This window comes from Berghia stephanieae, chromosome 6 (assembly GCF_034508935.2).
Source record: "Berghia stephanieae isolate SIO BIC M18660-M18661 chromosome 6, UCSD_Bste_1.3, whole genome shotgun sequence".
NCBI classification, from domain to species: Eukaryota; Metazoa; Mollusca; class Gastropoda; order Nudibranchia; family Aeolidiidae; genus Berghia; species Berghia stephanieae.
Genome location: NC_088365.1, coordinates 29,574,801 through 29,599,816, shown reverse-complemented (window position 1 = coordinate 29,599,816; position 25,016 = coordinate 29,574,801). Strand labels below are relative to the sequence as shown.

Below are 25,016 nucleotides of genomic sequence, written 5' to 3'. Positions count from 1 at the left end.
ACAACGCACCAACAACGGTGGCGTTGCATAGCTGCATGGCCACTTTCCGCCAAAATTTAGGCCTTAATCTTAAACTCATATTATTAATATTATAATAATACATTTAATTTGTTTTCTGTTGTTATCCCCCCCCCCCCCCCCCCCCAAATCAACAGGGCAAGATTAAAATTGTTGAACGTAGACGGACGTGCACTTATTTGCTAAACTATATACCTAGACAGACACAACACTATTTTTGGGACTTTTTTTGAGTAACAATGAAGTCTCTCTCTCTCTCTCTCTCTCTCTCTCTCTCTCTCTCTCTCTCTCTCTCTCTCTCTCTCTCTACCTATCTATCTATCTTCTCTCTCTCTCTCTCTCTCTCTCTCTCTCTCTCTCTATCTTTCATTAAGTATTTTACTTACTTTTTCATTTGTTAAATTTTTTAAAATTCATACTAATCTATACGGATTAAGTGTATATTTACGATAGACGTCTATGTGTTTAATTGTAAGCTTCAATATATTTGACGAAGACAGATACTGTGGACGTTTCGGGTTTCCCCTTAATCAACAAAACACGAAGAATAAAATACGAAGGACGAATGAGATAAGATAACGTTCCTTTATCTAATAATCTTTTCAGTAAATTTACCCCCCCCCCCCCTCTCCTAATTTTGAATGATATTGAAAAAGGAACCTTGAAAAATATTAGAGGCTAATGGCTATTCCAACAGCATGTCGACCACAAAATATGTTTTTATTTTCTCCCCCCCCCCCCCTCATTCTCTTCCATTGCATTCAGACTAAATACATGCGCACAATGAAATATATTCAAATTTATACATTTTAGATTTGAAAAATGAAAGCATTTGATGCGTGTAGATGTTATTGATGCATGTTTTGTTATTGTCGTCGTCATTGTTGTTGTGATGTTCATAATTTGACAACGAATTCCCTTTTATTGTCTTGTCATAAGTATCAAGATTTTCAACAAAATGTTTTGATGATTTGATTCGAACACAGGCCTTCAGTCTGACAGGTCTTAATTTTTTTTAGATGCTGCTTGCAAGGCCTACTAACACACTCAAACCAGACGTTATCTACTCAAACCTTTCATAGTTTGAACATCACTCTGGTTTGACCCAATCATTGATTTGTTGCGAAATTAAATGGAAGAGTTCAAAAATAGAATTATTGTTTTGTATTTTTTCGATTTATGAGCCATACGTGGTCTTGCTATTTTTGTTACATTCAAAATTATCGTTAGCAGCCACTTCACATTGTACCGCCGTGTACTTACTACACGAAGCGTTGCATCGTTTACTAAAAGTGGAGAATGAATCAATTTGAAATTTTGATCATGTGATCATAAACAAGACAAAGTGAAAGTAGAACTTGGCCACCGCCCATATCAACTGACAACCGTAATTTAATTTTTATTTTTGAGTTGAATGTTTTTATCTCTATTTTGACATTGAAAATAACCTAAGAAAATGGAATCCAGTGTAGTGCAATACGCGCCATTTAGCAGCTCAGTCGATCCCAGTTTCTGGCAAACACTCACACAGAAGAAATTGAATGAGTACGGGTTGGATGAAAGCCCTCGCATGATTCACGGATTTTACTCGAATGGTTTGTTAAAAATGAATACAGATTCAGTGCTTGTGTTTAATTCCCTCTCTCCCCCCCTCTCTCTCTCCCTCTCTCTCTCTCTCTCTCTCTCTCTCTCTCTCTCTCTCTCTCTCTCTGAAACTGCGTTTCAATGATTATCCATTGGAATATAATAATAATAATAATACATGACATTTAAAATGATTTATAACGCACATTTTCATCACTGGGTGATGCTCAATGCGCGAAACAATAATACAGTGACATTATTATACAAATGAAACATTATACATACTACATCAACATAATATTATCATTATACAACAATGTAATAACTAAACATAAAGTCATTAATACAAGATATGTTATAATACATCCACATGCTATGTCAAATACGGAAATATTATAAAATAATGATATAATAACATAAACTAAATTAACATTCATATTGGGGTCAAATTACAAAGATGCATTAATCAAGATGTGTTTTAACAAAGAGATGGTGTTTTAACTTTGATTTAAATATTGATAAGGACTGCGCTTCTCTTATTCTTTTAGGAAGAGAGTTCCAGATGGAAGGTCCGACGTGACTGAACGATCTGCCGCCGTAAAATTTATATTTATATTTATTTGTAACAATTAATTTTGTAGAATCTAGTGCAGAACGTAGACTCCTCGTTGGCTTATAAGTTTCTAAAAATTCAGTAATATACAATGGTGCTTGATCATTAAGGCACTTATAGCACAATACTGCTAGTTTGAATTCGATTCTCACTTTAACTGGTGACCAATGCAGCTCATACAAAAGTGGCAACGAGTAGGATGTTCTCTTCTTTCTTAGAATCAATTTAGCAGCCGCATTCTGGATACTTTGAAGGCGTGATATTTTATCGTTGCTTACATTCGAGATTAATGAGTTACAGTAATCTATTTTAGATAGGATGAAAGATGTTATTAGTTTGCATGTTACTTCTCTTGTTAGGAAAGGTCTAACTGACGCAATTCTTTTAAGCCTATTGTCAAACTTCTACATAGAGAATCAAACTGTGCCTGCATAGTCATATGTTGATCTAGCATTACCCCGAGATTTTTCACACACGTTGAGAGGTTAATTGTGCACCCATTTATGTTTAGAGTAAACTTCAGAAAATCATCTTTCAAAACACTTTTTCTACCACACACCATCACCTCTGTCTTTTCATTATTCAGCTTTAACTTGTTAATTTCCATCCAGCATTTAACATCTCTAATACAGTCTTCAACACGGGTAATTAATGATGGGATATTACTAGGGATATCGCTTACATAGATCTGAGTGTCATCAGCATAGAAATGATACATTAATTTATTTTTAACAAAAATATCCGAAAGAGATTGAGTATAAAGAGTAAAAATAACAGGACCAAGGACAGACCCCTGCGGAACGCCGTAATTTAGAGGAAATGTTTCTGATACTGCGCATCGATCAGAACCGACTGAGATCTTGATGTTAGGTAGGATTTAAACCAACTAAGCGCAGTGTCTCTTATTCCAAAAGTAATTTCTAATCGTTTAATAAGTATCTCGTGATCAATGGTGTCAAATGCAGCGAAAGGTCCAACATAGTCAATAAACAGACATGATTTTTGTCAATACTATTAAGAATATCAGTGCATACTTTTAAAAGGGCAGTTTCAGTGCTATGATGTGATTTATAAGCAGATTGGAAATTTTCACTTAAATTATTTAGATGGATATGATACAAAAGTCTTTTTAACACAATGCGTTCAAGCACTTTGGATAGATATGGAAGGTTGGAGACAGGTCTGTAATTTTTCAGTTCGTTTACATTTAGATCGGACTTCTTTAATAGTGGTTTAACAATGGCACGTTTAAACGAGTCGGGGACACTACCTGAGACCAACGAATTATTTATAAGTTCAGTTATTGTTGGTAACAGTTCTTCAATACAAGTCTTAAGAATACTAGTTGGGATGGGGTCTACTAAGTCACAATATTTTGATGGGCTATCTAAAATGGCTGACTTCACTTCATCCTCAGTGGCTGGATCGAAAACATGTAATGGCGTTCCATGGAATGGTCCAAAGCTCGGTGACGATGATGATGATGTATTGTCTATGTTTTCCCTAATGGATTTTATCTTGTCGTGGAAATAGTTGGCAAAATTTTGAGCTAGTTCGGTGTTATTTCTAGACGCTGGAAGGGGTGTGGATTTCTTACTGCCGAATTTAAATTATTCTTCTACTTCTATGTTATCGTTCCATGAAAGGAGATATGGCAGATGTGTTTATACTTATATTAACATCTTCTTCAAGAATATCAAGATAGACTGGCTCTTGGGACTCCCGTGGGAGGAATTAGACAAGGAAGGTTATGAAAAAGCTATTGTTAGGGTACATTTAGCCCACAAAAATATCAGTGGTATGAATACTCTTGAAAAAGACTCTCTAGGAAACGGTAGACAAGCATCATCGATGGACCATGGTGGTATTGTGGAATAATGAATGGAGCTGAGTTATCATCTTAATGTTTCTATGAAGTGGCAACAAAGATAAAAACACTTGTGAAATTAAATCTTTCATCATTTTATTTACAATCACACAACTTCTGTCTTTCACCTTTCGTCCCCTCACTCTCACCCAAATCTCGCTAAAGTTTCACACGTCTCATTACATCACGATCGTCCAAGAACTGTCAACTGGAATAGCCACAATCTTATAATCTAAAATTGATTAATCACTTCTATATTATTTGATATTTGTATTACCAGTACAATAATTCATTTATGTTCTCTTTTCTTTAGCGAATGCTGCAGGAATATGCCCACAAATCACTTTGGAATATTCATCATTTAATAAGTGAGTTAACAAATAAGAAATACAGTTTGAGTTTGTTGTTGTTGTTTTGTATCATCATCATCATCATCATCATCATCATCATTATTATTATTATTATTATTATTATTATTATTATTATTATTATTATTATTATTATTATTGATGACCAATTTTCTACAACTTTTTTATACTATTTATGCTGAGGTGTGGAAGTAAAAAGAAATTATAAAAACATCTTTCAAATGATTTAAATTCTTGATAAGAATAATTCTTGTTTTATGGTTGATAAATACTTGGACATGATTATCATTTTAAAAAAAATTATTGTTGTTGTATAGAGAATGGAAATCACCACCCCGCCATCTTTCAGCCAGAGGCATACTGTACAACATGAATACCATAGAAGCATTCAAAGAAATGGACAAGAAAAAATTGCTAAATGAAGCTGGAAAACAGGTATTCATTCTTACATCATTCTCATTGACCCTGAACTTCAAAGTGATAAATGGATGATATGATGCATTTGTAATGAATCAAAATAGAATTTAGTTAAAAGATTTTAAAAAGATAAAGATAGAATTTATTTCAAATTATATCTATGTAGTAGACCAAATTGTTTTCACCAAATAAGCAGTGACAGAGCTGTGCCTCCAATGATAATAATAGATAATAATGGACTCTTATAGAGAGCACAGTCTCCTCAGCCATACGACTCTTGGCACTTTACATCAACACAAAATCATTTAAAAGAAATTACATGGCATCAAAAGAGACATGTTTTCGAGAAATTCTTGAACACAGACAATGATTTGGACTCCTGGATGCTCTGTGGAATGGTGTTCCATACAGATGGAACAAAATAAGCTAAGGACCTTGTTTCCTCCTTTGTACGAATGCAGACACAGCCAAATGGGTGAGGGTCATTGGAGGGACACAAAGATCAGGTTGTTGAATATTTCCTAAGGATTTCTGTAAGGTAGGGAGGAGCAGTGTTTTCCAGACAACAGTAAACTAGGACACATGCTTTGAATTTGACCCTTTTCTCAACAAGCAGCCAGTGTAATCTTCGAAGCAGAGGTGTGGCAGAATTCAACCTCTACATTCAAAAGACCAATCTGGCAGCATGATCTGGCAGCATGATTTCGAATCATCTGCAGCGACCTGAGCTTATTTTCTAAAACACCAAACCTGAGCATTACCATAATCCAGCTATGAAAGTAAAACAGAAACAACAATTTTTTGGTAACATTCTCACAAAAGAACTACGGAATAGATCCAAATTTTTTCAACTGACAGATTATTGATTGAATCATTGTCTTAATTTGGTGGTCCATTGGCAGTTCTGAATCTAAGAATGTTCCAAGATTTTATACCCTGTCAACAATATCTATTGACGTCTCTCCTGCTTTCAATTTTGTCTTATTCCAAAATCTTCTGTTCCAGACATGCATCGCCTCCGCTTTGTCGTCATTTAGCTTTAATCTCTTCATATACATCCAATCCCTGACACTCAGTTCACATTTTTCACATGTACTTTCCTTTTTTTTTGCAATTGCATATACTATAGAATTCCTGAATGCGTACAAATGAGGTAAATATTTCTTTTTTTTTTGATGATAAAAATCTAAATAGTAAAAAGTTAATCTTAAAAGTAATTTTTGTTTCTAACTATTCACTTTTTGTATCTTCAGATGTGGGATGAAATGAATGCTGACTTAACAAATTTTTCACCAGAAAGTGTATGCAAGTTTGTTTTGCTTACATTTGCTGTAAGTTGAAATATGCTCATGATCATTGATATGTCAAGAGTTTTTAAATGATGCATGTAAAAATAAAAAAAAAACAACACCCCCCCCCCCCCCCACAATAAGCGAAGAGATAAACAGCTTATTTTGTCAGAAGTTGATGGAGCTTTAGGCAGTCTCTCGTCTGTCTTTCTTCTAGATAAATGAAACTTGGTTTTCCCTGGCTATGGCTTGGATTATTTGCCATGATGAAGGCAGTCAGATTTGAGGACAAGTTTTTGTGTTTTCATCTAAATGATTGGAAACGACAAAGAAAGACTTTCAAACACAACATTGGCTACCTTATTTTGCACAGCTGTGTGCTCTTGTGGTATGACACTTGCCTCGGGATGCGAAGGACCAGGTTTCGAGTCCCACTTTGAACGGCGCATGGTTTAGTACTTGGAAAAACTCTTTACTCACATTCTTTCACTTCACTCAGGTGTAAAATGAATACCTTGTTGTTAAAAGCTTTGTCTCTGTTGGAAATAAATTGTAATCATGCCTAGTCCTACATGTAATGTGTTGCTGTTTGCTAGGGCCCCTTGTAAAATACTTTGACCACGTTTAGTGGCTATTGTGCTATATAAATGCTCAAGTTTCATCACAAATTGTTAGTATTTCTTTCAGTTAGAAACAATTAACATTTGAAGTCAACGCTTTTTCTATTTCTTAACAGGACTTGAAGAAATATCACTACTATTACTGGTTTGCATTCCCAGCCTTCAAATATCCAGAGAAAGTAACATACTCTGAACCCCAACAACACCTGGAGGATGTTTATTCTTCTGAAAAGGTAAAATGAATAAGTATTTGAAATAGTGTTCCCTTTACTTGCCTTAATATGTAGAAATTTGGCTATTTCAAGAAAAGAATGATATGACCTTTACTGGTGGCAGTGCAGCAGTACAAAGTGAGCAATAGCGCTGAAGTTTCTTTTTTAAAGGATTAAATGAAATGCCGGAAGTGGAAACTGGTAAAACTTGAAAGTATAAAGAACATGTAAGTGGTGAAATGAATGCCCCCCCCCCTCCCCCAAAGAACAAACTGACAAACGGTGAAAACAAAACGAAAATAATTTTTTCTCAAAAGAAGGGAAGGATTAATAATAAAATATTTCCATACTGCCTGCATGACCATGTGAAAAAATCAATTTTTCAGAATTACTACATAATTGCCTAATTTTCTATTGATTGTTTTTCAAAGAGCAGATAAAATCATGATTATTTCAAAAATATATTTTTGTCTCATCAACAAGGCTTATTATTTTATTTGTTTCAACAGCTGGCTAGTTTGATGGCATCCTACGAATCATTCCAAAACAGTCGACCCAATTTTTCTCCATTCTTTATTGTCTCAGACAATGACCAGTCATTCACCATACATGAGTTGTCTTATTTGAACCAAGACAACATTGTTCAGGAAAATGTGAGATTATTTTTTTTCTCTTCTCCACTTCCTCCTCTCCTGCAACCACCATCTCCTTCTTCTTAGCCTCTTTTTCCTGTCACTGCGTCTAATCCTTGCTTTCATCACTCCCTCTGTTATAGAAAAGTGAATTGTTCTTAATATTTGTTTCTTCTTTGAAAATTTGTTTACCCTCATATACAATATTGTCCAGTTTTAGTTTTGATTGCAACCACACTAGTCTTGTTCTGTTGCTCTAAATAAGGCAGGCCAGAGACTTGGAATCGGGAATTTTAACCCTACAATTAGGGTGATATTGAGCTTGTTACAATATTTTACTAGTTTTGACCCAATCGTGTGTACCAAGAAGAGAGAGAAGTAGCAACAATGTTTCTCAGGCTTCAGGGAGTCATACAACCACTAAGTTTGTAATAATGTTAAGATATCAGGCTAAAAAAGGAAATATGTCTGGTTTAACAATACTTACTTGGTTTTGCTCAGAAAAAAATATTTACCCCTGGTGCTTATTACTTGGTAACATTTATACTTACAAAGCATTCCTCCATGTTTTTGTGATTTAGAACAAAGACAAAGAAGTTGGACAACTTATGACAAACACTTCTTTTCTTCTTCTCTTCCTCTTCCGTTTTCATTTAACCCAATCAACTTAGTCACAGAAAGCAGTAATTTTGTAGAAAGGATAAAAAAGAAGTATCATACTTTCTTAGATAGCAATGTGGATATTGTGGATGTATAGCTTTCAATCATAATGTTAAATGACCTTAATTTATATAAAAAAGAAAACAAATTGCTAGCAATTTTGAAAGAAAAAATGTTTTTTTAAAAATATATTAAGACTTCATTCTTAATCTTTTATTTAATGTAAGTTGATATACAGTATTGTTCTTATCGACCGCACTACACACTTATAAAATTGCTACATGAAAGTGTGCTTGGATTTATCAACTCGTATGTTGTGCAAATTAGATCTGTGGTGGGACATTGTAACAGCTTGCTGTCTGTGAGACTCATTGAGTATTGAATCGGAACTCAGAACTGTATCAGTTTCAAACCAATTCACATCCAATAGCTAGTAAATAACTGACCTGATGTCTTGGTTTTATTTGAATGAGAGAGAAAACAATTCACAATCTGAGCAGGAAATTCTGTTTTACCGTGAGATTGGAGATATTAGGGATGAGGGGAAGATGAAAGAGAGACAGGTCGCCTGATGACATAGTACATGGGAGTGTCTTGGGTGCTTGTTTTGCAGGTGTTTTAACCCCTTACAGCGAAGCTGATTTTTTTTGTTTTCAGATAATAGTTTCCTTTTATCTTCATTACTGTTAACAGAGAATAAGGCGTTTCCACCAAGAGAGCAATCAGAGTATCGCGAGTCAGACTTCAATTATCTATAATCGTTTTGCCATTACTTGTCTTTTGATGAAAACAGGAAGATCTGGTGTTTGGTCAAAGTAAGGTCGAATTTCGCCTTTAAAGGGTTACATTGCTACTGGGTTTTTCTCTTTTTCCCCCTTTTTTCTTCTTTTTTTTTTCAACTCAGTATCGCTGATTGCTACTTACTTTTTTATGATTAGCAAGGGAGGTATGGTTGTCACAGGATGCTGGACTGTGCAACTAACCCTTTGCCAGTGACACTGATTTTTTTTGTTTTCAATTAATAGTTTCCATTTATATTATTTTTGATGCAGAATAAACTGTTTCCACCATAAGAGCAGTAAGAATTTCATGACTTGGGCTTGTACTTATTGGTATAGCTTGCACACACAAAATTATACATATAGGTCACAAAATGATACAGCTAGATCACAAAACGCGACATCTAGGTCACAAAACGTGACATCTCTTGTTTCGTTTGTGTCAAGATAGCAAATGGCTCGGAGTTTGAAAGACATTTCAATAAAAGACTTGGTATTTGCAAGACCCATATAAACCAATTCCCGATACAGCTCTAGTGCAAATGTTTATAAACACATTTAATTATTGACATACTTTGCAGGGAAATGTCTTTGCTAGATAAACAGTGGCCAGGTACAAACATGAGCCAATGTGATCCTTTCCCGCATTATGCTTGTTAGTAAATTCCTACAAAACCGAAGTGGTTGTGATGCCTTAGATTGCGTTTTCCAGTCCTACTTCTTAGTGGTCCCTCAGAGCCATTAGGCTCATGGAGCTGGAGTTTAACCCTGTTTCTATAGCTTGAAATGGACAAAAGCAATGTTTTGCCACCCTCTGGAAGGACACTAGTCTATTGCAAAGTACTTTCCACTAGATTTAGCAGACCTAGCTACCCATTCCATGGAGAACATGGGGGTCCGAAAAAAATATTGACTTTACTCAGGATCGATCTCGGTCCCTTTGTGTGTGAACGAGTGCTCCATCAACTGAGCTATTGGCACCCCCAGTCCTACTTCTGACTGGTCATTTAATTTTCATTTTTTGAATCATAACAAGAGAGAATCATTTGACTAAATTGCTAAAGTTGCATTCAATAAGATCTGCAGAGTCTATTAGAAGAATAAGGTAATTTTATTGAGTCTTATTGATAAAGCTGCTTAGTATTTTGTATGAAGTCACATTTCTTCAATTCTTTCTTCAATCAGCTGATCGTAGGTGTCTGTGATCCAAGCTCCATTCCATCCTATCCTGGTTGGCCCTTGAGAAACCTCATTTCTCTGATTGCCTGCAAATTGTAAGTAGATTTTTGAATATGTAGGAGTAGACATTTACTCATGCAACTACTGGAGTGCTCACAAAATTCCAGAATTGATAACTATGCCTTTGGTTGTCTTCCACATTAGGGCTTAATTTATCTCTTCTCTGTCTTGCATTGATGTGAATTTTTCCCAGCTTTGACGGGGGTAGAGGTTATAATTTAGAATCTCAACTCTGCTTCATTAACAGAGATGTGTGGATGTTTTGGCTTTCCTCTTTATCAACAAACATGATGACTGACAAGACACAAAACACAATGCACCGACAATTATAAGAATTCACATATCTTAATAATTACTTTGTTGGTTGTTGAAGGAAGATTTTGCACCAAAATGTTCCGAGCTTAGTGACTTGCTTGACTCAAGCTCTTACCCCAGTCAGAGCATATGCCATCAATGATGCTTCACCATTTGAATCTTCCTTCGGCTGAATTTCGCCACATGCTTCCATGTGTACCCACCTCTCCTTGCTTCCCCCACCGTGCTTCTTCACCAACTATTTCTTGGCCTCCCTGGTCTTCTTCCTCCTTGGGAATTCCATGTCAGAGCCTGTCTTGTGATGTTGTGGACAGGTTTTCTAAGTGTTGGCCTATCCATCCACTCTTTCTCTTTCTGATTTGTGTATTTATAAGTTGCTTAGTACTTTGGTCTTTTTCTTTTTTTTTTTTTTGAGGTTTCATATTCATTTTTGTTCAACACTTTTTACAGAACACAGCTTGTATCAGCTTAGTATTTAAGCATTGCATTAACATTCTTCTTCTTCTTCTTCTTCTTCTTCTTCTTCTTCTTCTTCTTCTTCTTTTTCTTCTTCTTTAAAAAAACAAAACTTGAGCTTTTATATAGAATAATATCCACTAAACGTGCTCAAAGTGCTTTACAATTGGTCCCTGGCCAACAGCAACATTTAACATGTAGAATGAGACATGATGCCTGCTAGGTGATATGACAATTTTTTCTGACAGAGACAATGCTGTTAACAGCCGGGTACTCATTTTACATTCGAGTACGTGAGAGAATGTGAGTAAAGAGCCTTTTCCAAGGACTCAACTATGCACTGAGCAAGGCTCGAACCCAGGACCTTCTTCTTCTTCTTCTTCTTCTTCTTCTTCTTCTTCTTCTTCTTCTTCTTCTTCTTCTTCTTCTTCTTCTTCTTCTTCTCCTCCTTCTCCTTCTCCTCCTCCTCCTCCTCCTCCTCCTCCTCCTCCTCCTCTCCCTCCTCCTCCTCCTCCTCCTCTTCTTCGTATATAATATATTTATATATTCACTTTTTCAGTGGAGAGCATTTGAAAACACTGCGAGTAATTTGTGTCCGTGACAGAATCTACGATGGACAAAGAGAGTTTGGTCGTAGTTATTACTTAACACTAGATATGAGTAGTGTTGAAAAAACAGGTGAGTTTCTTATTGCTTCATTATTGAAATACTAATAGAAATCCAGAACTTGTTGATTGCATATAAAGTAATGATTGCATGTTTGTTTGTTTGTGTATTTTTTTTTCATGTGTATATTTTAATATCCGTGTTTGTTTATGTGTGTGTGTTTGTGTGTGTGTGTGTGTGTGTGTATGTTTCTGCTTGCATGTGAATGTGCATTATATTCCTTTAAAAAATAGATGAAAACAGTCTCTTGGATTGAAATATAATTTTTGAAAAAATCATTAATATCACATTTTTAAACAAGTTCCATGTAAGGCTTTTTAACAATAAAATGTTACTTGACTGCTGGTTAAAGAATTGATTGAAGTGATTCTATGGAGCAAAGTATAATCAACTTTTCTTCTAACCATGTAATACATTCTCATGGTCCATTGTTCTTCAACTGTGAGATTTCCCTTATGAGATTTAATCTCTGTTCCGTTTGTCAAGATTGTAAAGAAAACTACAGGTCCTTTACCGAGCAAACTTACCAACTGGATTGTTTGGTATATGAAAAGTGTTAGGCACTTTTCATGATGTGTCCCACAGTGATCACATGTCATGGCATGGTCAGTGACTTAAGACTTGGTAGGGTCTTATGACCTCCCATGGTGGACAGGAGGTCTTTTGGTCCATCTTCTATCCCCCCATATCTGTGTTTTGAGTTGCTTTCTGTCTTTGTCGTGGAATGTGATTACTTTTGGTTTTGTCCTGGCCCTTGCCGGAGTTCTTGTCTGAGAGGGAAACAGTCAAATGTATAGTGTTGGTTTTGGGAGGTGATATTTTTTCAAATTGTAAATGATCTCTCTGTTGTGTATTATGTTTTATTATTTTGAATCTATTAATGGTTTGTAAACATTTGAGTGTTTTCCTCTGAATGGGATTCTGTGTTTATGTCTTGATGAAACTTTTAGGTGATCTCAATGTACACTAGAATTTTTTGACTTTCCCATTTTCTTCCTTTTTACTGGCACTGAAATGACCTAAATGTGTCGCAAGTGCCATAAAACCCTTAAAACCAAAACCAAAACCAAACGACTTAAGATCATTAAGAATGATTGAATTTTCTCTATTAATTTCTGCTGACAACTGATTGTTTTGAATGGGAGAAAAATGAATGTGATCTTGATATTATTGTTTTTTCGGTTACACGTTTCTTGTTTTGTGTAAGCGGAAGAAGAATGAAATTCATCTTGATACTAATTTAACACAGACACATAACTATGATGTGAGGATGGCAGAAGTGTGATATCATGATACGTGTTTTTGATTTCCACAGACACATATCCAGAATGTGTGGGATGGGAAAAGAATGAAAGAGGCAAGATGGGTCCTAGGATGGTCAATCTCAGCAGTTCCATGGACCCGACTCGGTTAGATAATTCTAATATTATATTTAAAATATCTATCTTCTGTTTTATGTATTCGTTTATTCTTTTTTATTTTTTGTCTTTCATTTCATTCTTAGAATGATATGGATTTGGAATCAAGAGTTGTTATTTAGAAAAGAGAATATAATGTGATAAAATATGGAGATCTTGAGTGAAAGACAATAAGTATGTGTTTTATAAGGGTGTAAATAATATGCCATACAAATCCGTATAATGCTTGAGCTTTTTATATTGTACAATATCCACTAAATGTGCTCAAAGGGCTTTACAAGAGGGTCCCTGCCCAAGGAACACTTAACATGTAACATGCCTAACCTGTTAGGCAATATTACAATCTTTTAGGACAGAGACAACACTGTTAATGTCCAAGTCCTCATTTTACACCTGAGTACTGTGAGAGAATGTGAGTAAAGAGCCTTTTCCAAGGAATTAACTATGCGCCGAGTGAGGCTCGAACCCAAAACTTTCCGATTAGAAATCGAGTGTCATACCACAAGACCACATCGCCACAGATTAGATGCAGACATGACTATATTTATTGAGTGGGTCAGCAATCTGATGATTTGATAATGTCATCAGTTTATCCAGATTGGAATCAGGTTGATCTCAGGATAAAACATGAATGTTGCTCTGCCCTACACTGAATGCTGCTATTCATATACATTTTCCTCTGTCTCAGTCTGATAATATATTGAGATATTACCTACAATTATAATAATGGTAAAAGTCACCACGTGATTTGTATAAGATATGCAGTGATGGGGAATTTTTACAAATAAAGACGTTGAACTTGAATCTGAACGCTTTTATTGAGGAAGATGAAAAGAGTTTTCTATTTTGTAAAAAAATTAAAATGTTATAATTCTGACCATTTTAACTTCAATATTCAGCATCTGGTTCAATCTGATGTAATCGTTCTATATATATTTATATTTTCTCCTCATTTAATCTGATTTGAGATAATGATAAAATGAACGAACAGAATATCGTTTATTTTCTTTTTGAGGATATGTTAAACATTTTTTTGTTTAGAAATGATGATTATTATTATATACTAACCTCCCACAATGTTCCAGGATGTACTGATTTATGTGTATAATCTGCAGTCTTGCTGAATCTGCTGTGGATCTAAACCTACGACTGATGAGATGGCGGCTATTACCTGACCTTGACCTTGACAAAATAGGGTCAACTAGATGTTTGCTACTAGGCTCGGGGACTCTTGGTTGCAATGTGGCTCGTCTTCTCATGGTCAGTATTTTATGTATTTGATTGCATTGAATTGTGGGATAATTCAATGAGAAATTTAGCAATTTTTTGGATTGAAGGATCATGCACCATATTCTTTTTTTCTGAAAAAGTATTTACCTGCCTTTTCCTATTTCGATAGCAATACACTTTCCCTCCATCTATCATTGTTTATATTTGATATATACATATATATACAGGTGATTCAGCGTTTACCTATTTTTATGACAAATCTGGTGCTCATGTGCTTATGGAACTTTAGATTGGTCTCAGTCTAGACATACGTTGGATCTAGTTTTTTAGATCCTTTTTTGTTCCCTTTTTGAACAAATCCTTCATCTTGCTTTGTTTGATAAGCGCTTTTTATCACATATTTAATCTTTATCTTTAATATTTAAACTATCCCATCATTCCCCCTTTTATTCCGGTGCAGATATAATGTTGCAAGTGTCATTAACTCTTGGTATGAGGTTATTAGCAATCTCACCATTGTTGTTGCTTATCATGTAATGAAACTTACATGATCAACTCTCATATCTTCAGTATATATTTCTCTATGTAATCCCCTTGAAACGCAATACTTTTTTTTTTTTCACTTCAACAGGAGAGTGAATATGACTTCCCTGAAATATTTAACGTCAAGGCTTTTCAGCCATATTGTCATTGAACATTTTCCTTGCCAAATGTAGCTTAAGAGGTCCAAACAAGTGATATTTGGATGGGGCTTGAATGAAACAATTAGTTCTTGTTTATTAATAAATCATGACCAAGTCATCTGTAGTTGAAGCTCAATGACGATCGTGATATTTATTAGATTGAATATGCTTAGTATTCTTGTTTTTTTTATTTCTTCAATAGGGCTGGGGAATGCGGCATATCACAATGGTAGACAACTCCAAAGTGTCATACTCTAACCCAGTCCGACAGTCTTTGTTTACCTTTCAAGATTGTCTGGAGGGTGGAAAACCCAAGGCACAGGCTGCATCTGATTCTCTACGTAATATTTTTCCTGGAATGGTTTGTTAACATTTTGTTTATTTTTGTTATGGATGTCATTATGTCTTTACTTCATTTTCATAGTCACATACATCACAATAATCTGGTGTTATTGCAACTTTGGTAATAATCATGATTATTATTGACTCACAAAATAATTATCACTTTTACATCATTTTCATCATCATTGTTATTATTATTATAATTGTTATCATTGCATTATTATCATCGTCATCATCATCATCATCATCATCATCATCATCATCATCATCATTATCTTCATCATCTCCATCTCCATTACTTGGCTCCACCATCATAATGTTAGAATGTTTCAGATTGGCATTTTATGTTTATTTACTTATTCTCCATTGATAATCCAACCATACCTGATAATATAATATTGATAATTTACTGTCCTCAGATGTCAGAGGGAATATCTCTATCCATCCCCATGCCAGGACATTCTGTGGCAGGTTTGTTATTTAGATACCCTAAAATTCTAACTAACTGCTTGTTGTTGGCTTAGGATAGGTTTGAGCCAGAAATGTTCCTCATCATTTTATTTATTTATTTTTTTATCTTTCATATTCATATCTGTTCAACACTTTTCAACACTGATTGATGTGTTTAGAGCATGCCGCCATGCTGTTCATAGACTTTATAAAGTACAACGGAAACTATTTTTAACAGGCTCTATTATAACAGGGATCTGGCCATAACATGGATTTTTAAAATCCCCATGTTTGTTTCCGCTTTGTCTTCAGTGGAATAAACCAGTGCCCAATCGATTGTAATAGGAATTATGTGATTCATTCAACTTCTAGTTTTTACTTATTAGTATAATTGCAACTACTACAACTACCACTACTACTTCTTCTACTACTATTACTACTACTACTACTACTACTACTACTACTACTACTACTACTACTACTACTACTACTACTACTACTAGAATTACAGTTACTATTAATTTTCCTTGGAATATATCTAATAAAACCGGGATGGGCTATAGCAAGGATTTTGCTTTAGTCCCAAAGTCTGTTATATCAGGTTTCCCCTCTCTTAATACTAACGAAAGAGTAAAAATGGCAGCCCCTACCATTTTCTACTCTTCTTCTCTTAATATTATGATTCAATTACCTAGTATTAATTGCTGTAGTATCTCATGGGGGCTTTGTGCGGTTAACCACCGAACAGTGTGCGCCATACTGTGTTGCAACTGACAGCCTCCATCTCATTATCTGTCATCATACTTGCCACTACATTCTCTATAAGGCCGTGGTTATTCTGATGCTGATGGTCGTGCTTAACTATCCATAATTCTGTCTCAGCATTTATTTCCCTCTTTTTATGATAGTTATCAAAGTAGAAGCAAGTGAACAAATTGCTTAGGGTTATTATAGTGTTGTTTGTGCAGTTATTATAGGTGATCTGAAGTTATGAATTACTATTTTTGCCTCCATTTTTTTTATTTGGCATTGTATGTCACTGCCTGTAGACTCCGAATTCAATTTCTATTGATTCAAGTAAATGACGAAAATGTGATCAATTCAATCAACTTGTAGGTTTTATGAATAAAATTGTATTAAAAAGGTACAAGTTTAAAAAAAAATTCTACCTCCAACCAGAATCCACCCTCGATGACGTTAGAAAAGATGTTCAAAAATTAGAGCAGCTGATAGACACCCATGATGTTGTTTTTCTTTTGATGGACACCAGAGAGAGTCGGTGGCTACCCTCTGTCATTGCTGGAGCCAAACAAAAAGTAAATCAAATGAATAATAATAATAAAAAATGATGATATGCATGTTTCTGTAAATAAGCTGTTTCACCATGGCTCCACCATCATAATGTTAGAATGTCTCAGATTGACGTTTTATGTTTATTTACTTATTCTCCGTTTATAATCCAACCATACCTGATAATGGGGATGTGCTTTGTAATGCTTCCTTTGTTTCCCCAACAGACATAGAGGAACTTCATTTCTATTTCATAGAATGCAATTTGTTTATTCGATGCTCTTTATATACCAGCAGCACTTATATAATGTCAAGCCTGTCTTAACTGTGCATTTATTCAGACTTGAGAAGAGTCGACTAATGTGTTTCGCGTGTCTTATCTAAGGGCACAATGCTGGAATGAGAGGATCAGTTTGTGGTAATTGTTTTTCTCTCAGTCACAAAATACTATACTGCTCAGCCACAAAAGACGTATTTGGTGATAGTCTTGAAAGAAAAATAGTAGTTTCTTTTCCTGGTAACCGTTTTTATGAAGTGTCCTGACTAGCTAATTTGCAATTTTAACCCCCTTTCTTTGATTAAACAACATTGGCTTTTGATTTATACAAATTAGCCATGTGCTTTCTTTACATTATTTAAATTCTTTTATTTATTTATTTTTTCCTTTTGAGCTATGAGGTGGACATTGCCAGACATGGTTTAGCCTTTAGATCCTATTAAAAAAATCTAAGGCCTGTCACCAAGGTTATAAGACTGTCAAGAGACTGAGAGACTGACTACTATCTTTTTTTCTGAGCTGCTTGTTCTAGTTGTTTCCATGTAAGATTATCTTTAGAACATTTGTTCTTATGGCCTCTCTGACAAGGGTTTCTTAGCCAGTCTCTCTTCCTCTTGCCTTAAAAAACCTTGTACATGCCAGTTTGTAACGACATGATTTAGATGGGTACAACACACACATTGGAAACTGAATGTTTTTTAAAAACGGTATTTATGAAAGAATTAAAAGTCGGCATTTGTGGTGTTTTGGTGAGTTCCTATTCCAAAAGAGGGGACTTGTCCCAGTATCTGCGAATCTGTTCACCTTGCTGTCAATAGGTAGTTAGGTCTCTCTAGGTCTGGTAACATTAAGGGCAATATGAAAATAAACAGGTTTGTTTCTTAACAAGGCTATTTCCAACGTCTAGAAGTTCATGGGACTTGTATTACTTTTTTCAGTTTTTAGTCGGTAAAACTAGTATGGATCAATTTGAATTTTGAATTAAATTTGAAGAACATGATGTGATTTTTTTTTTTTTTTTAGATTGTCATCAACGCTGCCTTAGGCTTTGACTCATTCCTGGTGTTACGTCATGGACTGAAAACAGGAAATGGAAATGTTCTAAAAGAAGAAAAGCCCATCCATTTTGGCCGTCTGTCTGGCGATTTATTGGGCTGTTACTTTTGTAATGATGTTGTGGCACCAGGAAACGTAAGATATTTATCTTACTTTTGTCTTTTGTTGCTTTTCTATTTTAAAGATATTTGATTTTGATCCCACCCCTCCCTTTATTTATTCGTTCTTTCCTCTCCTCCACTAATTTTCATATTAGGACCTCTTTTTTATTCTTAGCTTAAATCATTTTGCATGATTGCTTTTCAAAGGTCATTTAATTTGTAAATGGAATTATGCCTGAAAATTTAGAAATTTTAAAAGGACAAAATGTGGCAAAATATATAATATAATCACCTAGAAATATAATGAGAAAAAAATAATATAAAACATGTGGAAAGCAAAGAAATTATTTTGTACTTTGATGCCAGCATGGGCTTGCTAATGTTTACCATTACCTTCCTGTTTACCAAATCCTCCCCAAAACTCTAGTCGACAAAGGACAGGACACTAGACCAACAATGCACAGTCACAAGACCTGGTGTCTCTATGATAGCGGCCTCCTTGGCTGTAGAACTACTGGTATCTCTTCTACAACATCCCAACGGGTGAGCAAAACAATAAAGTATTCTATTTGTCTCCCCACTTTCTATCTATCCAGTCATTCATACATCCACCCATTTGTTCATCCATCCATCCATCTATCTATCCATCGTTTAATTCATGCATCCACGAATCCATAAACTTCTTACATACTCTCCAAGTTACCCTTCTATTTTTCATAAGTTTCATACACTGTAAAAAAGTCAAATCTCTAAAAATACGTAAGAAACTAAATGTTGTCTTTTGTATATCATCATAGTTTAGGCCATATGTTATTTTTCATCGAGTTCAATTTCATCTTTCCTCAGTGGTTTAGCAGCTGCCGACTCAAATGCTCAAGAAGATCCCTTTTCTGAGGATTGTGAATCTTCTCTTGGAATGGTGCCTCACCAGGTACATCATTTAACATTTTCAATTGAGTGGTTGGAGATTGTTCCCTTGTTACTGATTCTTTGATCAGTTCTCAATGGTGAAGTCACTGGCATGTCTTTTTCTTGTGAACTCAGGGATCTAATGGCTCTATCTGATTTAGTTATGTCACAGACAGATCATAAGGTGTTGTCTTTTGAAGAACTTCTATTGTGCAGCACCGTGTCAATATAGATTAGTATCATTCAGAAATGAATTAGGTAAAGAAAATTTAGTGTAAAGTCAAGAATATCAAAATTTATGAATGTAAAGGTTTTTAACAAAAATTTAAGAACCAAAACTCACTCTCTCCGATGAAGGCATTTATTTTAATTAAGTCAACTTGAGTCCTTGGAAAAGGCTCTTTACTCACATTCTCTCACCGTACTCAGGTGTAAAATGAATACCTAGCTGTTAACAACATTGCCTCTGGCAGGAAAAGATGTAATATTACTGACAAACGTCATATTTTGTCCTACATGTTAAGTGTTGCTGTTGGCCAAAGTTCCCTTGTAAAGCCCTTTGTGTATGTTCAGTGCATATTGCGCTATACAAAAGTTCATTAATAAAAAAAAAAATATTTGAAGACGTCAATGAATCTTTATTATCATCATTATTTTTTTTACCATTTCTACTGTACCACAAAGCTAAAAAGGCCTAAGTGTGCCAGTCAAAATGAGATTTTTACTGAAACCTCTCAATAAAACATAACTAGAAAATTAGATTTTGTAATGATTATAATTTTTGCCGAGATGACAACGAAGAGAATTGCTATTTTATGCAATAAAAATCTCGTTAAGTTTCGACTTTGAGAGCTGTATATATCTTCTTGGCCAAATTTCACTCTATTATCTTGCTCTCAATCGTCTTTGATAAATCTGATTTAATTTTGTTTTCCTTTTTAGATCCGAGGGTTTTTGTCCCGTTTTCAGCAAATATTGCCAGCCACTAGAGCTTTTGACATGTGTACAGCTTGCAGTCCTGTGGTAAGCACTGTTTAAAGTACTTTAGTGCACGTAAGGGTTACACTCTTGTCTTATTAAACTAACAGCGTTTTCCACAAACTTGTTTGAAAAGAATGAATGAAAATAACTTTTATAAGATCATTATTACTCTTGCCTGACATCAGGTCTTATCATTTTATATCAAGAGAGCAGCAATGGCGATGTGACATGGGCATTATTGTTGAAAGCAGAAGGTTCTCATATATCATGACATAAAGTATGATTGGAAAAAAAAAAGGGAATTGCCACCCTTAAACCATTATCCAAACTAAATTGTCTCAATTGCCTTTTATTTTGCTTGATATGCATTTATTTTATTTGCATTATCATGAAATCATTTATCCCTTTGTGGAGAAGTGCTATTTGTTCAGAGCTCCTATTTCGTAGTATAGTAACCATCCCGACTTTTTGGAAAGATTGAGTTAAAATAAATATCACTGTAAGGAGAAAATATATAGAAGAAAGTTTTGCCATTTACAAGTAAGACCTGATCTCGCCATTTTTGTCAGGAGAGCAGAAATGGCGATGTGACAAGGTCATCGTATATGAAAACAGAAGGCCCCCATCTGTTAAAAACAAAATGTATAATGACAGAAATTATGATTAGAAAAGAAAATAATTTTCACCCTCAGACAATTATCCCGTCTGCCTAAATTGCCTTTTATTTATCTGGATTTACTATATTAATATTTTCAAGAATTCATTTATTCCTTTGAATAGAAGTGTTGCTTTAGTCATAGCTCCTATCTTACGTCATTGTAACCATTGGAACTATTGAATTTGGATACCTGTTATATCACTTAATGATTGGAGTCATTTCTACTGCATATTGTTGTGGTCTTCTATTTAAAGGTATTAGACCACTACCAGAAGGAAGGCTTTGATTTCCTTGTCCGTGCCTTCAATCAATCTGGATACTTGGAGGAATTGACAGGCTTGACATCAATGCAAGATGCCTCACTCAATGCTGAGGTAACTCCCCATGCCCCATCTTGTTTTCTCTCTCCTGTGTGTCACAAATACTGTCAAGTGGCAGCTGCTCATTATCACCACCACCACCACCACCCCTGCCACCAATAATCTATCATAACTCACTCTCACTCTTGTTCTAGTTTCATCATATCTTTCTGTTATTATGATAATAATATTGTGTCACACAGGAAGGGTAAATTTAGATCAAATTGAATATAATAAAGCAGTTATTTTTGTTTTGTATGTTGTAAAATGTCCTTTTTTTAATTATCACTCTGGGTGTCAAGTTTAAATAAATTAAAAAAACTTAAAGAAAGAATTTATTTGAAATATCAAATTATTGTACAAGAATAAAGTTTTGGGTTTATGTATGTTCTAATTCAAATGTAAAACATTCTGTGACTTCACTTTAACACCTGGAGTGAGAGTAGTGGTTAAATATTTGCTTTATAACTTGATTGGCCGGAATTCAAGTACCACAGTTGACATTTAGATTTTTGCCTTGGGCAAGATTTTACATTCACTTGGACAATATCTGTAGATGTAAATAGTGGTTTTGAAATGAAACAATCCCACAATGAACACAAAACATTCGTCAGTCAAACAAAAAAAACCCCAAAAAACAAACCCCAACCCCCCCCCCCCCCCCAAACAATAAAAACAAACAACAACAACAACAGAATACAAACACAACAAACAAAAAACAAACAAAAAACCCAAATAACAAAAATTGAAAAAAGTTAAAAGACATTTTTTTTTCCATTTTATTGTTTGATTTGCTAATGAAGGGTATTTGCCTTTTATGTCATTGTATCATTTAGTTTTTAAGCCTTTTCATTTTGATTTTTTTTTCACTTCTTTATTCACAAGACAGCTTATTATCGCTCTCTTAATTTTTTAAACGTGTATTTCTGGCAGTCTCGCCATCTTTTGTGATAAACTATGCATTTCCCATTGCATGAAATTTTGTTTTTAAAGTTTATAATTAATTCTTTAAGAGTTAGTCAAATTCACATGTGTTGAGGACCAGCCCATCGTAATAGCCTCCTAGATTGGTGGTAGGGCTGCAGCCTTAAGACTCCTTTCCTGATCCAATCTCTTCTGTCTGGGTTTCTATTTATGTAAATCTTTATACTTTTTTATTACAGGTTTGGGACTTGAGTGATGACGAAGAATTTGGGAGTGAAGGTCCTGCCAGTATGGATACGGCGGAATAGAATGGAGTTTAATACTATGAAACACAGATTGTTATTCTACGCATTTGATGTACTTATTGACACAGGACGACTGATGCTATTTTAGAAAGTTCTGGGTTTGACATTATCCCTGAGATAATTGAAAAAGCAAACATTGTCATACATGTATTGCTTAGAATAGATATCCACCAGTCTTGAATGAAATAACGTGGTATACATTACAATATATTGTTTCCCTAATAAGTATTTTATATATATTTTTGTTCCAGTCAAGAAATGAACACTTTTCTTCCGTAGTTTTTTGGTGTACCTATCCATGTTTACGCTTGTTGTAAACAGAAAAAAACTGATTGAGCTGAAAGTTGTCTATTTGTGCTTTTTTTTCCCACATTAACCTTTCAACTACGAGACTTCATTAATTTTATTCATAATTTTTTCATCTTGCCTTATAAAATACATGATTTTAACTTTTATCTTTATTGCTTCAATCAACAGAGCAGTAATTGCTTTGGAACTTGGGTTCATAACACTTTACTGTTATTGGATCTCATAGTTAAAAATATTAAATATGATTTTAGGCTTGAATTAATTTGAATTCTGACTGTAACATTAATCAGAGCTGCCACATTTAGTTTTTGTTAAATTGTTTTCTTAGATATAATGTTGATGTTCTACATTTACATCATAATGTAAGTGTTGCTGCTCGAAGCTCGAAGAAATTAATAACAATGTGAAATGGAATGTAAGCTTCAATTTAACAGATAAACAGATAACAGATAAAAAAGACGTTTCGAGTTTCCCCTTCATCAACAAAACAGGATGAATGAAACAACGCCACTACCATATTATCTCATTCGTCTGTAGTGTTTCATTCATCCTGTTTTGTTGATAAAGAGGAAACCGGAAACGTCCATTTTATCTGTTTTCGTATATTAAATTGAAGCTTACATTCAATTTCACATTGTTATTTACATTTACTTCAGGATAGTTTTAAACATTTTTCTTTGTATTTTTGCAAAATGATCGGGAAACTTCCATTGATGCGTATTATCATGGCATATCGCATGCTCAAGCCCAAGAAAAGATACTCTGAAGTCGAATTGTGTCCATCAACATATTTGTCTATAGGTATATATATATGTGTGTGTGTGTGTGTGTGTGTGTGTGTGTATGTGTGTGTGTGTATGTATGTGTGTGTGAGAGAGAGAGGGAGAGAGAGAGAGAGAGAGAGAGAGAGAGAGAGAGAGAGAGAGAGAGAGAGAGAGAGAGAGAGAGAGAGAGGGGGGAGAGTTGGATTGATTACATTTTTGTGATTTTACCTGAAAACTATCCTGTGATAGAACGTGACCACTTTTTTTACCACCAAAATTATCAAACATAGAACATTTAGATCTCATATAAGTGCTATGAATTTTAAGTTAAGATTTTATGACTAAAAAAAGAAAGCAACAGGCGTGAGTATTCTTAACTGTGTATGAAAAGTAAATATTGTTCTTATAATAAGAGAATAAGATGACATTCCAAAATAAATAAGTAAATAAATAAAATGGATAAATAAATACATAAATAAAAGAAAGAAAAAAACAAAACAAAAACCCAAATATATTTTATTTTAATTCATACCTGCGATTCTATCTCTATCCATACAGATTATACTGCAGACACTCTACTTGATAAAAATGCAGAAACAACAAGACTCATATATATATATGAGTTGTTTACTACTGAGACCTAGAGTGCTCAACTTTATGGAACCTTATAATTATTATTATTATTATTATTATTATTATTATATATTATTATTATTATTATTATTATTATATATATTATTATTATTATATTATTATTATTATTATTATTATTATTATTATTATTATTATTATTATTATTATTATTATTTTAGGCTATGTATTTATTCTTATGGTTTTACTTTTTTTTTTCATGTTATGTTCATCACCAAACTGTTGGTGTGTTTCGTCCTATGATAAACCATGTAATATATTGTATTGTGTGAATGTGTGTGTGTGTGCGTGTGTGTATTAGAGTGTGTGGGTACGGGTGTTTGAGCGTGAATGCATGTGTAAAGAGCACCGACCAGTACTTGGTTCTTGTGATGTGCTACATACTATCTATAATGTTTACGTTTCAGGCTTTTATATTTATATGTTAATAGTAACTCTTAATATGTGATCAGTTATGCAATATGCTCGATAATCTTAATTTATTATATACCCCATTCAGTTTCATGAGAAAAATTATAATGCATTTATAATTTTCTCATTTCTGGCGGTTTTGAATTATTGAAGAGACCTTTTC

At 34.3% G+C, this 25,016-nt stretch overlaps 1 protein-coding gene across 2 annotated transcripts; it reads left to right on the top strand.

The window, feature by feature from the left end:
• Nucleotides 1-1,351: 1,351 nt before the first annotated feature.
• Nucleotides 1,352-24,295, top strand: LOC144974812 (ubiquitin-like modifier-activating enzyme ATG7). 2 transcript variants are annotated; one of them, XM_078918107.1, is made up of 19 exons: nucleotides 1,352-1,613; nucleotides 4,396-4,450; nucleotides 4,768-4,885; nucleotides 6,121-6,198; nucleotides 6,893-7,009; nucleotides 7,498-7,641; nucleotides 10,245-10,333; nucleotides 11,629-11,747; nucleotides 13,051-13,144; nucleotides 14,269-14,413; nucleotides 15,269-15,427; nucleotides 15,828-15,879; nucleotides 17,038-17,174; nucleotides 18,449-18,616; nucleotides 19,010-19,125; nucleotides 19,429-19,513; nucleotides 20,434-20,514; nucleotides 21,385-21,504; nucleotides 22,653-24,295. In XM_078918107.1, exons 1-19 carry the CDS (start codon nucleotides 1,475-1,477, stop codon nucleotides 22,719-22,721), a joined length of 2,085 nt encoding a protein of 694 aa, XP_078774233.1. In that variant the 5' UTR covers nucleotides 1,352-1,474; the 3' UTR covers nucleotides 22,722-24,295. The 2 variants fall into 2 exon arrangements, with proteins under 2 accessions (XP_078774233.1, XP_078774234.1); XM_078918108.1 differs by having other exon boundaries at nucleotides 1,382-1,405; nucleotides 22,653-22,856.
• Nucleotides 24,296-25,016: the final 721 nt, after the last annotated feature.

Coding starts and splice junctions, on each gene's coding strand:
- LOC144974812 (XM_078918107.1), top strand. CDS start 1,475: ATGGAATCCAGTGTAGTGCAATACGCGCCATTTAGCAGCTCAGTCGAT. Junction 17,175..18,448: donor TTGCTGGAGCCAAACAAAAA/GTAAATCAAATG, acceptor TTTTTTTTTTAG/ATTGTCATCAACGCTGCCTT. Junction 19,514..20,433: donor TTGGAATGGTGCCTCACCAG/GTACATCATTTA, acceptor TTTCCTTTTTAG/ATCCGAGGGTTTTTGTCCCG.